The sequence below is a fragment of the Corapipo altera genome, unplaced genomic scaffold (genome assembly GCF_003945725.1).
Source record: "Corapipo altera isolate COAL_440 unplaced genomic scaffold, ASM394572v1 326, whole genome shotgun sequence".
NCBI classification, from domain to species: domain Eukaryota; kingdom Metazoa; phylum Chordata; class Aves; order Passeriformes; family Pipridae; genus Corapipo; species Corapipo altera.
This window is the reverse complement of record NW_020884945.1, coordinates 1,596,927-1,608,771: the sequence shown is the minus strand read 5'-3', so window position 1 is coordinate 1,608,771 and position 11,845 is coordinate 1,596,927. Positions and strand designations below refer to the sequence as shown.

At 41.4% G+C, this 11,845-nt stretch overlaps 1 protein-coding gene across 4 annotated transcripts in view; it reads left to right on the top strand.

Moving 5' to 3' along the window:
* The window catches only part of TRPC5 (transient receptor potential cation channel subfamily C member 5), a 93,522-nt gene that overhangs the window by 56,632 nt on the left and 25,045 nt on the right, over positions 1 to 11,845 (top strand). For all 4 annotated transcript variants that reach the window (XM_027662407.1, XM_027662408.1, XM_027662406.1 and 1 more), the window contains 3 exons: positions 1,716 to 1,855; positions 5,798 to 6,120; positions 10,502 to 10,697. In XM_027662407.1, coding sequence (XP_027518208.1) covers positions 1,716 to 1,855; positions 5,798 to 6,120; positions 10,502 to 10,697 — 659 coding nt within the window. The remainder of the gene's footprint in view (positions 1 to 1,715; positions 1,856 to 5,797; positions 6,121 to 10,501; positions 10,698 to 11,845) is intronic.

The following is an 11,845-nucleotide window of genomic DNA, read 5'->3' as shown; positions in this document are numbered from 1 at the left end:
TTGTCAACAAAATTGATTTGCAGATGAAAGAAAGATAATCCATTAAAAAAAGCACATCTTACACCTGCCTCCTCTTCTTGAGTTCCTTTGTTTCTGATAAATACAGATATTGTAGGACTGTTTATTAAATGGAGAAATTAGAACAGTTTCACCTGATTAAAAGTTATTATTTACGAAATATTTTCCACTATAAAAGGAGAACAGACACACACAGCATTGCTGTAACTATAGTAACCAGCAATGATAACTCACTATAAATACATTGTATGAGTTCTTCAACAGGATTCTTTTCACTGATTTATTTTATTTTATTGTTTTGTGTTCATACAAAGACATGGAGGCAGCTGTAATAAGATTACTTTACTGGCCTTGACATTATGCTTGTCTGACTGCTGACCTGCTGGCTGGCAGCTGAACAGGTCAGATTGATATTTGGGTGTGTGCAGCAGCTCATTTCAATTTTACTTGCTCTTAAATTGAACTTTCAGCTCCTTAAAGTTGAGTTGCAAGTAGCATATCAGTGACCACTGCAGTATCTTGTGGTTAGGTAGGGGCAGCAGTTTGAGAAACTATGTTAGTAATAACCTGGAGGTGTATTGGGGGGGGGAATTTTATGTTTGGTTGGTTGTTGGTTGTTTTTTGTTTTGTTTTTGTTTTTTTTGTCTTTTCACACATGGTTCAGGTCTTCTTTCAAGGATAATATTGGAAACTGGGTAATTCAAAAATACCTGGGGCTCTAAAGACATTCTCAGAAGCATGTAGGGGTTGAAGGAGCCTAGCTGCCATTTACTTTTTAATGGGACTTAGGCTTTCAAAAATACTTAAACAGATCTACAGTAAAGGACATACAAGTTACTTAAAATCATAACTGTATGCCAGGTGAGTTTAGCAGAAGTTCAGAAACTGCTCCTCACTCCTCCAGCTGCAAGGAGGTACAGTGAGCACTAGCAAGTGCCAAAAATTATTACCAGAAGGGATTTCAGAGTTGAGATGATGGGCTCTGGCTGTATCCTTGGGAACAAATACTCACCTCACAGGACCCCTGGCCACATCTGACATGAGATGAGTCACTGCCAAGGGAGGCAGTGCCAGGCTGCAGTGCCCTTTTTCATGCTGAGTCTTACCTTTTCTCACAAATAATCCCTGTGGGCTTTTTGTTCAGCAAGATGCATAAATACAGTGACTGAGCAGAGAGAATGAATTCACATCTTCCTTCTTTGGTGTGATATTTCCAGGTCAGGGAGGAACTGTACTGGCATGTAGAAGCTGGTACTAGGGTTGCTAGAAAAAGTCAGGAAAAAGTGTCTAAGAGGGGAATGAATTGCTTAGAGCATCTATGAGAGCAGAAAATCTATTAGAAACAACACCTGATACAGTTGCTAAAATAGTTTATTCACACAGAACAAATTTCAGCTGAGCCAATCCACTCATACTGGTTATAATAAACATGTTTCAAGCAGTCTCCTCGTGTGTGTATCTGGAGCTCTGGGTAGGAAACCAATGTCTTTTTCATCTTTCTTTAGACTACATTCCCCACAGACTTGTAAAATGTCTCATAATCAGCAGCACTACACTTTGTAGAAGGCAGAAGGGATGAGACATTTTTTCCAAGCTGTTAATTTCCAGTTGTCTGGCAGTACATCAGATATGCACAGTGCTTTAATGGCAAATAATGCCTCGTCATGACAATGAATTCTCTGCCTTTCTTTCTACAGGTTTTATCTGGGGAGAAATCAAGGAAATGTGGGATGGTGGATTCAATGAGTATGTACATGACTGGTGGAATCTGATGGATTTTGCAATGAACTCCCTCTATCTTGCAACTATCTCCCTTAAAATTGTTGCCTATGTCAAGGTACAGTAACTTGGAACAGAGAATTTGTAACGTGCTTGTGGGAACTGTAGTATGCAGGGTAAAAACTGTACAAATCAAAATTACAGATCAAAGAAAATAGCTGCTTTTCAAGCGGTCCAGTTTTGAAAATTCACCTGGAAAGCTTATTAATTTGTTTGGAGAATGAATGTCCTGCTCATCCTCTTTGATTAAGGAGATTGTTTGGGCATTGGGTAGAAATTTCCCCACTTTCTGTCCCTTTTGTAGCTACTCAGTTGCCAAAGCTGTTCGTGTTCCATACTGACACTAGACCTCCTTCAACCATGTTAGACATAGTGAAAACATGATTTTTAAATAAAATGGAAAACCAAGAATAGGGTTATCTTAAAAAATCTACAGGCAAGATTTATAATCTCTAGTCCTCCAGATCTGTAGATTACTAATCAGAAGTTTGTGAAAGGTCTACTGAGAAAAGCAAGATGGTTAGTAGGAGGCTTCTATCTGATAAAAAGGAGTCAACTTACTCTTCAATACATAAATTATTGGCAGGGAAATGACAAAGGAGCAAACTGGGGCTTTAACATCCTGTAGATTCTTCTCTGTCATGTTCCATTTGTGCTAGGAGTGCACATCAGAACTCATCCTCAAAAGCACCTTCCACATTTATGAACTTCTGATGCTCCAAATTAGCATATGCATGTGGTTTGAAGCCAGAGGGTGGCCTGAAGCACTTTCCTTCTGTCTCCCTTTCTCAAACATGAGACACAAATGGCATCCTGTAAAATTCCTTATGCAATAGCTCTCTTTGGCTTCAGCTGAGCTTCGTGCTTGGCCTGATTCTTTCCTCGGTGTGAATCAGCAGTAGCTTCACTGCAGTCAGTGTAATTACTCAGGTGTAAATAAAGCAACTGGATTTTGCTCCTGGGCCACTCACACCCTTTCTGGTTTTGCTGTGCTACTGTGTTGGTTTTGCCCTGGTAGAAGGGCACTACTTCTTGTAGCCAAGCTCCCAGTAATCAGGACAAGCCCTTCCCCAAAGCAACCTTGTTTAGTCCTGCCCAGCATGTATGCAGGCAGAGAGGGAAAGAGGAGAAAATTTCATAAAGCCCATTGACTCCAAAATGCAAACAGCCCTGCTATGGGGCCTTTGTAAAATGCTGAAGGTTGTGTCTTGGTGAGTCATGTTTTCAAAGGGAAAAGCTTTAAGCTGATGGTGCTCCCTGAAGAGGCAGCTCTGTAACAGCATCAAAGCAGGAACAGATTATGTCTTTTATTCTCCCAACTTAATTCTTTTATTCAGAACCGGTGAGGAAATTACAGACTTGAAAGGTTGGTCTTTAAACCGCAAACAAAACAAAAAAATTATGGAAATTGTAAGATTTGGGAACAAATCTTAAAATGTTAACAGTCTTGTTCTTTCTCACACACAAATTACTAGAGGAGCTGTGTATCCTTGGATTTATACAGTCACATAATGAGATTTAAACTCACAGCCAAACCACAGGTACAAATGATATACAGCTTTGTTTGTGTACTCTGTAAGAACTACAGAAACTTGCAGGTTAACTACAAAGACCTATATGCCAGCACACAAAAGAAGGTTAGCAGGAATATATCTATTTGAGCAGAGATCAAACCCTCTTGGATTAAACCTGGCTGATCTAAGGTCAGCACCCAATGAGGATCAATATCAGACAATTCTGAGAGGTCCATAAAATCTGCTAAAGGATCAGTTCTGAAACAGATGGCCACAGAAGTTCCCTTCTGACCTGTGTCACTTAGGGGTTGCAGTATGCTCTGAAACATGAGGATTTATAACTTTGATAATGGCTTCAAACCATTTTGCGACACGACTTGTTATTTATAGAACAGCCCTGAGCTGGAAAAGGTTGGGATATATGCCAATATACCATATTCTAACGCTTCTGAGATCTTCAAAGGATTACATGGACATTTAACTTCCTGCCAAATACCAGAAAAACTAAATTGCATACTGACATTTATGTTTTCCATCCTTGTTTTTACGTGAAGACTTTTTTTTTCTTGATTTATCTGGTTCCGAGACCTGGCTCTAATATTGTCCGATACCAATTAAATCTTCAGGTTAATTATAGGGTAGAAATACCTTCTTAATCAGTTTTCATTTGCTGCATTGATTTATCATGTAATGAGGAATGGTAAATGTAACAGCCTGATGTAATTTATTTGTACTGTTCTGTGTACATCTCTGCTGTGTTTAATCTTCTGAGTAGACACTAAGCTAGGTAACTGCAGCCTTCCCAGATACCCAGCTTCATTAGATAACCCTAATGAAACAGCAGATTTCACTGTTACCTATGAGGCCAGGCTGCTCTGAAGAAACTATTTTCCAAGGAAGGATATACCATCGGTTTATAAAGGGGCAAAATATTACCCTAACAAGTTGCTTTAAAAATAGGTATGAGGCACAGAAGACCTTTTCACATACCTTTATGTGCAGTCTGTGCTGAACCCTAGCAGAGAGCCCCTGGGCTGCTGTGTCCAGCCAGGCTGCAGAAGAGAATTGGGAATAACTCTGCAAATCTGCTGTCCAGGCTTCCTGATCCCAACCACCCACCTCTGCTGCTGGATAGCCACAAAAAGTTAACATGCCTGCCTGTTTGTAAACATTTTAAGACCTATCTTAAATCAAGCTAACTGTCTCAGGCCATGATGTTCATGTAATAAAGAACAGTTTGGAAATGTCAGAAGCAATCTGAGGTCATGCTGAAATGCCTTTGTATCATGTCTTGTCTCCTTCATACAGAGGATTAGTTTGAAATATCAACTTGCTTTTAGCTACGTCCTTGAAAAAATCGGGAGCATATATTGAACCTTCAGATTTAAATAGAAAGTCCCTGAAATCTTGACTGTCAGTGTGATATTGGCAGTAATTCCTTTTAAAAGGTACAAAAATTATTTTAGGGGTCCTAAACACGCTGGCTACACTATTAGCTCTATTATTCTAAGTACATTTTGTTATACATGTTAAATGAGCAGAAAAAAATATTAAAAGGACAATTGTTCCTTGATATTAAATGTTTTTGACTCTGGTATCTGGTGCCAGTGTCGTTAAACCAGAGCAGTTACATTTACAGAACCAGCTCTTTTGTGTTACCTACTTGCATCTGGATGCACTTTGCTCAGAAAATGCTCCTGCTTTTACAGTTCCATTACAAACCCAGTTAATGTTATGGTTGATGCACTCAGTGTTTCAGCTGTAATTAAGACCTCTGGTTTAGCACTCTCCTAAAATTGCCATGACAAATTAACTAATAAGAAAATTAATAGGAAGAAAGCATTTTGGTTCTGGGCTGTTGGCACTTTTTTTTTTTTTTTTTGAGATTACTGGGGAAGGAAGGCATCTGATAGCTCATTGCTTTCCTTCTTCCCTCCCTTCTCCCTCCCTCGCATTGTTCCTAGAATGTGCAGTGTTTTGAATGTGCAGTCATATTTAGGAGGAAAAAGAAAAAAAGTAATTGCGAATTTCTCTCTGGATCCTGCTAAAGTCTGAACCCCTTTAAATGCTGAAAGAGAAGGAGATTATTTATGAACTCACGGACCTAACAAACCCACCTACAGTGAACTCAAAATTCAAAATTCAGAAAATTTTAAAAAATCTCGAATTTCTAAATTTAGGCTAAGAACGGCCAACATATCTGAAACCCACATCTCACTCTGTAAGGGGGTCATAATCTAGAAGGCAGTTCATAAGAAGGCATCATTAAACCAAAGTCTCTGCCCTGATCAAGTCAGCTTCAATCCTGAATCCCGAATGTTAGTCTGACAGTAGCTGAGACATTAAAAGTTTAGAAGTACTTCTTGTGTCACCAGTGCTGGTTAGGATTTACCCATGAAGGGTTTGTTATTAGCAGGTGTGGCTTTTTGAGTTATCTCTGAGTAATTGCAACATAATTCACTTTTCTTTCTTGTTCTTTCTTTCAGTATAATGGTTCCCGTCCAAGGGAGGAATGGGAAATGTGGCACCCGACCCTCATTGCAGAAGCCCTCTTTGCAATATCCAACATTTTAAGTTCCTTGCGTCTCATATCCCTTTTTACAGCCAATTCCCACCTGGGACCCTTGCAGATCTCTCTGGGACGCATGCTGCTGGACATCCTTAAATTCCTTTTTATCTACTGTCTGGTGCTTCTGGCTTTTGCAAATGGACTGAACCAGCTTTATTTTTATTATGAGACCAGTGCCTCGGAGGAACCCAACAACTGCAAGGGGATCCGATGTGAGAAACAGAACAATGCCTTCTCCACGTAAGATATTCTTTCCTTTCTGTTTTTAAGACTGACTTCCACTGTCCCCTACATTACCTGCCTTTGCCTGTTGTCTGTCACTGCACTGAAAGTGCCTTTATTTATTCATCTGCAAATACCAGGAGAGGGGTTTGACTCTGCAGGAAAGGTGTGAGTTAACTGGGGCAGACATTCTGCTGAGCTCTGCTGTCAGAAAGACTCTTGCTTAGGTCTGGAAGTGGGAGACAGTCATTTTAATTCTGCACCAAGGAGTCTCCCTACATGATCCTGCAACTTAAACCTTATTATGACTATGTACAGTTTCAGTATATTTGAGAAAGCAGGTATCCTTTTGCCACAGTAATTTTTTTGTCTAATTCTGGAGGAAAGGAGACAAAGCTGAACAAAATGTAGAAAACAAGGGATAAACCCAATAAAGAAAGGTATTAATAAATAATGTCATACAGCAAAAACAACAATCTCACCTAGACCATTTTTACGTGTCCATGACGTTGCAGGCTTCTCTGATTTCCTTGCAGTGGGCTGAGACTAAAATCCCAGCAAAACCCTTTTTGCTGGGAATGCTGGTACTTTACGGAGATGTTGGCATGGAAATTGCTGTGAGGACAGCTGGCAGAGCTGAAAGAGATAGCACATGCTGAAAAATAACATGAATTGTCTTTCTGATGTATTTGTTTTAATTACTAATAGTAGAAATAATTATAATAATCAGCCCCCACCCAATTGTTCTTGCTGCTTGCACAGTACTTAACTCACAATGGGAAGAGAAATAAATAAAGCACAGTCTAGAAAAAGGCCCATGCCCTACAAACAAGCAAAACAAAACTGTTGTCCACCATTTTATGCTAAATTAAATGAAACTTGTCATGATGCCCGATAATTCTCCACCCTCTGTCAGCTGAAGGCTTGGGGTTAAGAAAGGATTTGGGACATATTTGCACTGTTATCAAAAACAGATGATGGCTGAGGCCACATGACTCTGATGGGAGAGGAAAGGTTCCAGCATTGTCCTGTGGGCTCCCTCCTTAAAGAAGTGTGGGATTTTCATGCCTTCAGGAGCATCATGACCTTAGAACAGGTAGATCAGGCACATTTTCCACTGCAGAGCAGGACCACCAAAGGCCTGATTAATTTTTTCATGAAACCCTTGTCTGTCTGGAGGAAGTGAACGAAACTGCACAGTGCTAATGAGAAACAGAATTAAAGATTTCAGTCTGTTTTTCTGTTTAATTGCTTTGCATGCCCCAGAAATATGTTGTGCTGCCCAGGCAAAGGAATTAAATAACAAGTAATATTCCTTGATCTATGTCCATATGGATGCAGCAGAGGGAAGACGGTTTGACCAGCGCAGTGTGTGTTAAGGGGCAACTTCTACCTCAGAAAGGGTCAAACCCACAAAGTTCAGGACCAAATCGTGCCTTTCCCTGGAACTACAGTGAACAGATGCATTCAGTTGAGCATTCTGGTTTGGACTTGTCACCACTGCAAGCCAGTTGTTTTACAGATTTCATTGTATCAGGTTAGTGGAAAACAACAGCAGGATTTGACTCAGAAAAACAACCATCCTCAAGTCTGTAAGGTGTAATGTCTTGGGAGCTAGAAATGATACAGAATTAGCAGAAAGTGTGCAGATCAGCTTAAATACAGACCACAATTTCTCCTACCCTAGCATTCATTTAACCCCCCTGCCAAGGGGAATGTAGCACAGAAAGGAAATTGAGGGGGCTCAGCCTTTGTGGCAAAGGTTTGTGTAAAACAAAATCTCAGTGGGAGGGGATCCATTAGGAGTGAGGTCTCCTGGCAGGGGACAGAACACTCTGCAGGTACTTTTTGTTTGAGAGTCGCTTAAGAAATTTATTCAACGTGTTCTTGAAAGTTTAAATAGTCGTTATTAACACCCCCAGTACAAGGTAACATTTGGCTGTGAGCAAAAGCACAGCATGGGTTGAGTGGCTGGGAAGGAGCAGCTTGCAGATCCAAACACTGTCGAGCTGGGGCAAAGCAAACATGGCTGGAGCCAGTTCAGCCAGGGCTGGTGGTACCCCAAGTTTGCTCACAGTTCATTCCTAGCAAAGGAATAAATGTAAAAAGCTTTCAGTGAGTGCCCTGATTCCCACCAGCATTCCTAGGCAGTCACACAATAAGCTCTAGTTTTACCAGGGAAGGAAAGAGGATGCCCCTTGTGTGTGCCCAGCTTGTGTCAAGTGTGACACCTATTTACTGGCTCATTATTTCCTATTACTCTCAAAGGGGTGGGCTTAATATTTTCTTGTGAGGAAGTTTTCTGCGTTTCAAACACAGATCATGGAAAAGTAATAATCCTTTGTGACAGCAACAAGAGGAAGTCATGAATAATTTAACGCTTTCTGCTTTGGCCCTGCCATCCCTCAGCAGAGTGCCTGCTGCTTAGGCAGAGGATTGGAAAATATGTTCATAACTGTGATGCTGGCAACTGAAGGAGGAAGAAGAGAGTGAGGAAGAGAAGGAAGGGGTGCAGGAAGTCACACCTTGCTGCCTGCTGTGTCCTCACTGGGGCCATTTCCCCTGGAGTGCAGGTTCCCATGGCAGAGGGGGGCACTTACTTTCTCTCAGCTGCCATGGAGAGTGGTGGAGCTTTGAGAATTCTCCTGTTTGGTTAAGGTACAAAATACACTCAGCAGGACGGGACAGTCTCTCGATCACTATTTCCAAAATTCCATTTTTTTTAAAGCTGCTTCCCAGAGTAGTGTGAGTGCCACCCGAAACACGTACTGTAAAAAGAGATTGTGGATCTGTCCTGTCATTAAACACTAAGGAAGGAGTAACCAAGCCTGACTGCTGTGCAGAGCTGCAGGAACCAGCATATGTCTTTTTCAAGGGGGACCACATGTCCACATGTAAATATGTTGGCCCTAGTCTGGGCCCGAATTATACATTATACATATATAAATTATATATGTGTTAGTTAATATTATGCCTCCAGAGCAATTCATTGATCACATCTAGGACTGATTTCACTTTAATGACAGGAACCTCCATCTCCCATGAGCCTACAGCCCAAGCAGTACTTCTAATGCTAATAGTAAAAATACTATAAATATTTTGAAAGATAGCTAGCACTCCATCATTTTTAGTAGAGAAAAGTTTAGCATTCTTTGGTTAATCCTTTGGTTAATTTTACCACCTCACTTATTTTTACTTAATAAATGTACCAAACAGCCCAACGACTTTTGGAAGAAAGAATTTTTGCTTTAAAGAGTCTTTATGATTTTGGCCAGTGAAAAACATAAGATACATCCACAAAGTACAGAGAAACTAAATCCTCATATAAGGCATGGGGGTACATGTGAACAGGTGCCTGGAAATGCTGGAAGAACAGGTTCTTGGTATGTCAAGTAAAGTATCTGAGTTATTTGTATTGATTTGTCTAGTTGTTGCATTTGAAAATATCTGCTGACCTCAGGCCAAAATGGAAATGCTTAAACTGGCATATAAATGTCATTTTTGGATTATATAAACGTCATATTTTGGAAAGCCAAAAGAAAGATGCTCAAATAGAGCAGTTATTTAGATTGCTGCTTACGTATCTGATGTGACTGCAAAAGGTCACTTGTCTGTGGCTGAAGCAAAGAGAGACCTGGTATGATCTCATCAGCACAGTGAGGTTGGGTCTGGTTCATCTGTGGAGAGAAAGATTTCAAAAGAAGAAAAAACTGTTGAGCTGAATGACTGTGATGTCGTGGCTGATCAGGGGTTGCAGATGCTGCCAGGGCTCTGCCCTGGATGGGTGGGAGCACCAACCTGCCAGAGTGAGCAGTGTTTTTGGGCAGGTGCACTGCAAACAGACTGGGTCATAACAGCTGAAGCAATTGCAAGCTTTCAGCCTATATTAGAGCAAAAGGTGCAAGTGGATGTGATTTCTCATCTCTCTTACCTCATGGTGCCTCATTGTTATGCACTATTTAACTACCATGCTCATGCTGTACGTGGGGATGGGTTCCCTGAACATGCATCCTGCAGACACGTTAATGATGCAGGCAGTGATTAAACAGGAGAGTTTATAGATAACAGCAGTATCTCAGTGTGGCAGTTTTAATTAGAGGGAAAGGGAGCCTTGGGTTTCCTTGGGGCAGTTAGGCTGGTTGCATCTCACAAGGACACGGACAGGGCTCTTGAACAGGTCACAAATGTTGTTGATGTGACACAATTCCCACATGCATTGGCCAGTGGGTCGCTGTGGCTGGAGCACAGACTGTGCCCAGGGAGGATAAATGGTTGTACTGAGAGGCTGCTCTGTGATGTCTCCCAATATCTGTGTTCCCTACCTGAAGACTGCCTGAACCAGGAGTTGTTTTCCATCCCCCAGCATCAGGTAGCCAAGTAAAGATCTTTTTCTTTGCAGACTTTTCGAGACCCTCCAGTCACTCTTCTGGTCTGTGTTCGGTCTGCTGAACCTCTATGTCACCAACGTGAAAGCCAGGCATGAGTTCACAGAATTTGTTGGGGCCACCATGTTTGGGACCTACAATGTCATCTCCCTTGTTGTGCTGCTGAACATGCTCATAGCCATGATGAACAACTCCTACCAGCTCATTGCTGTGAGTTATCTCCTTCTTTTTGCTTTTATTTTTCTCTGTGTGCCTCATTTGTTTGACTTACAGCAAGTGTGTACCTTCTGGGATGCTGGAGAGTGCTGCCCCCAGTTTTTGACAGCAGGTAGTTGGGATTTCTGCTCACTAGCCTGAATCATGCTTGCGGAGGAGGTTTTGCTCTGTTTGTGATGCTTCTGAGCTGGAAAAGGCTTATGGGCTGTGATATGCCTCTGTCTCCTCCTGTAGAGTAACTTCACTGACCACCTTGTCCTTAGTAGCTGATTTACACTGTGGTAGAGAGAATATAAAGGGAAACCTTCCCACTGCTTCCTGATGCTTCGTTTTGACTTGAGAGGTGGGTGTTATATTACATTTTTTTATCCTCTTACTATTTTCTCATGTGAAACTGTGTGTGTCAGGAGCCCAGTCCTGCAATTTCTTTTTCCACAGTGTTCCCACCTGAAATCAGATCATGTCCATCTGTAACACCAGCCAGTCTCCTGGAAGCTGACTCTGCAAACCCATATTCTGAGATTTCTGAGCAATCTCAGTGCAGGATGGATCTGAGCTGAGGCAGCTCAGGGCTGCCAGTTGGCTGTAGAGCCAGTTTGAAACTTAAAATTTCATTTGAATGTTGAAAACTGGTTTCTCTACTGTAATCTCATTCTGTGTACTCAAAAGCCAATCTGTACCTTGATGATTAAATTTGTCAGCAGATTGAAAGCTAAAGCAGCATGGCTCTACATTTTAAGGCTCTTCAGGTCAGAAGCAGCATGGAAGGAAGTGAAATCTTATGTGCATAGTACTTCAGGTAAACCACTTGACACTTGCTTTCCAGTTCTGACCCCTAACAGGGTAGGTTTGGACATAGTGAGGTGATGAGCTCTTACATCAGCTGTGAACAGAAACAGGAGTTGGGAAAGTCAGGTTTGTCCTCAGCTGGTCATTCGGAAGCACAGGCAGAGCAGAGGCTTGCTCCTCTGCTTTAGGTGACTCTTTTTTTTTACTCTAGAGAATGGAGGATAAACCAGAAAAAAACCAGAAACAGCACCAGCTGTCCTGCTATTTCCATTCCCAAATTCCTGGACAAGTCTCTGGGGAAATGTGGGGGTGAGCTTCTATCCTGGCTAAAACACACAGAGTATTGAGTTGTG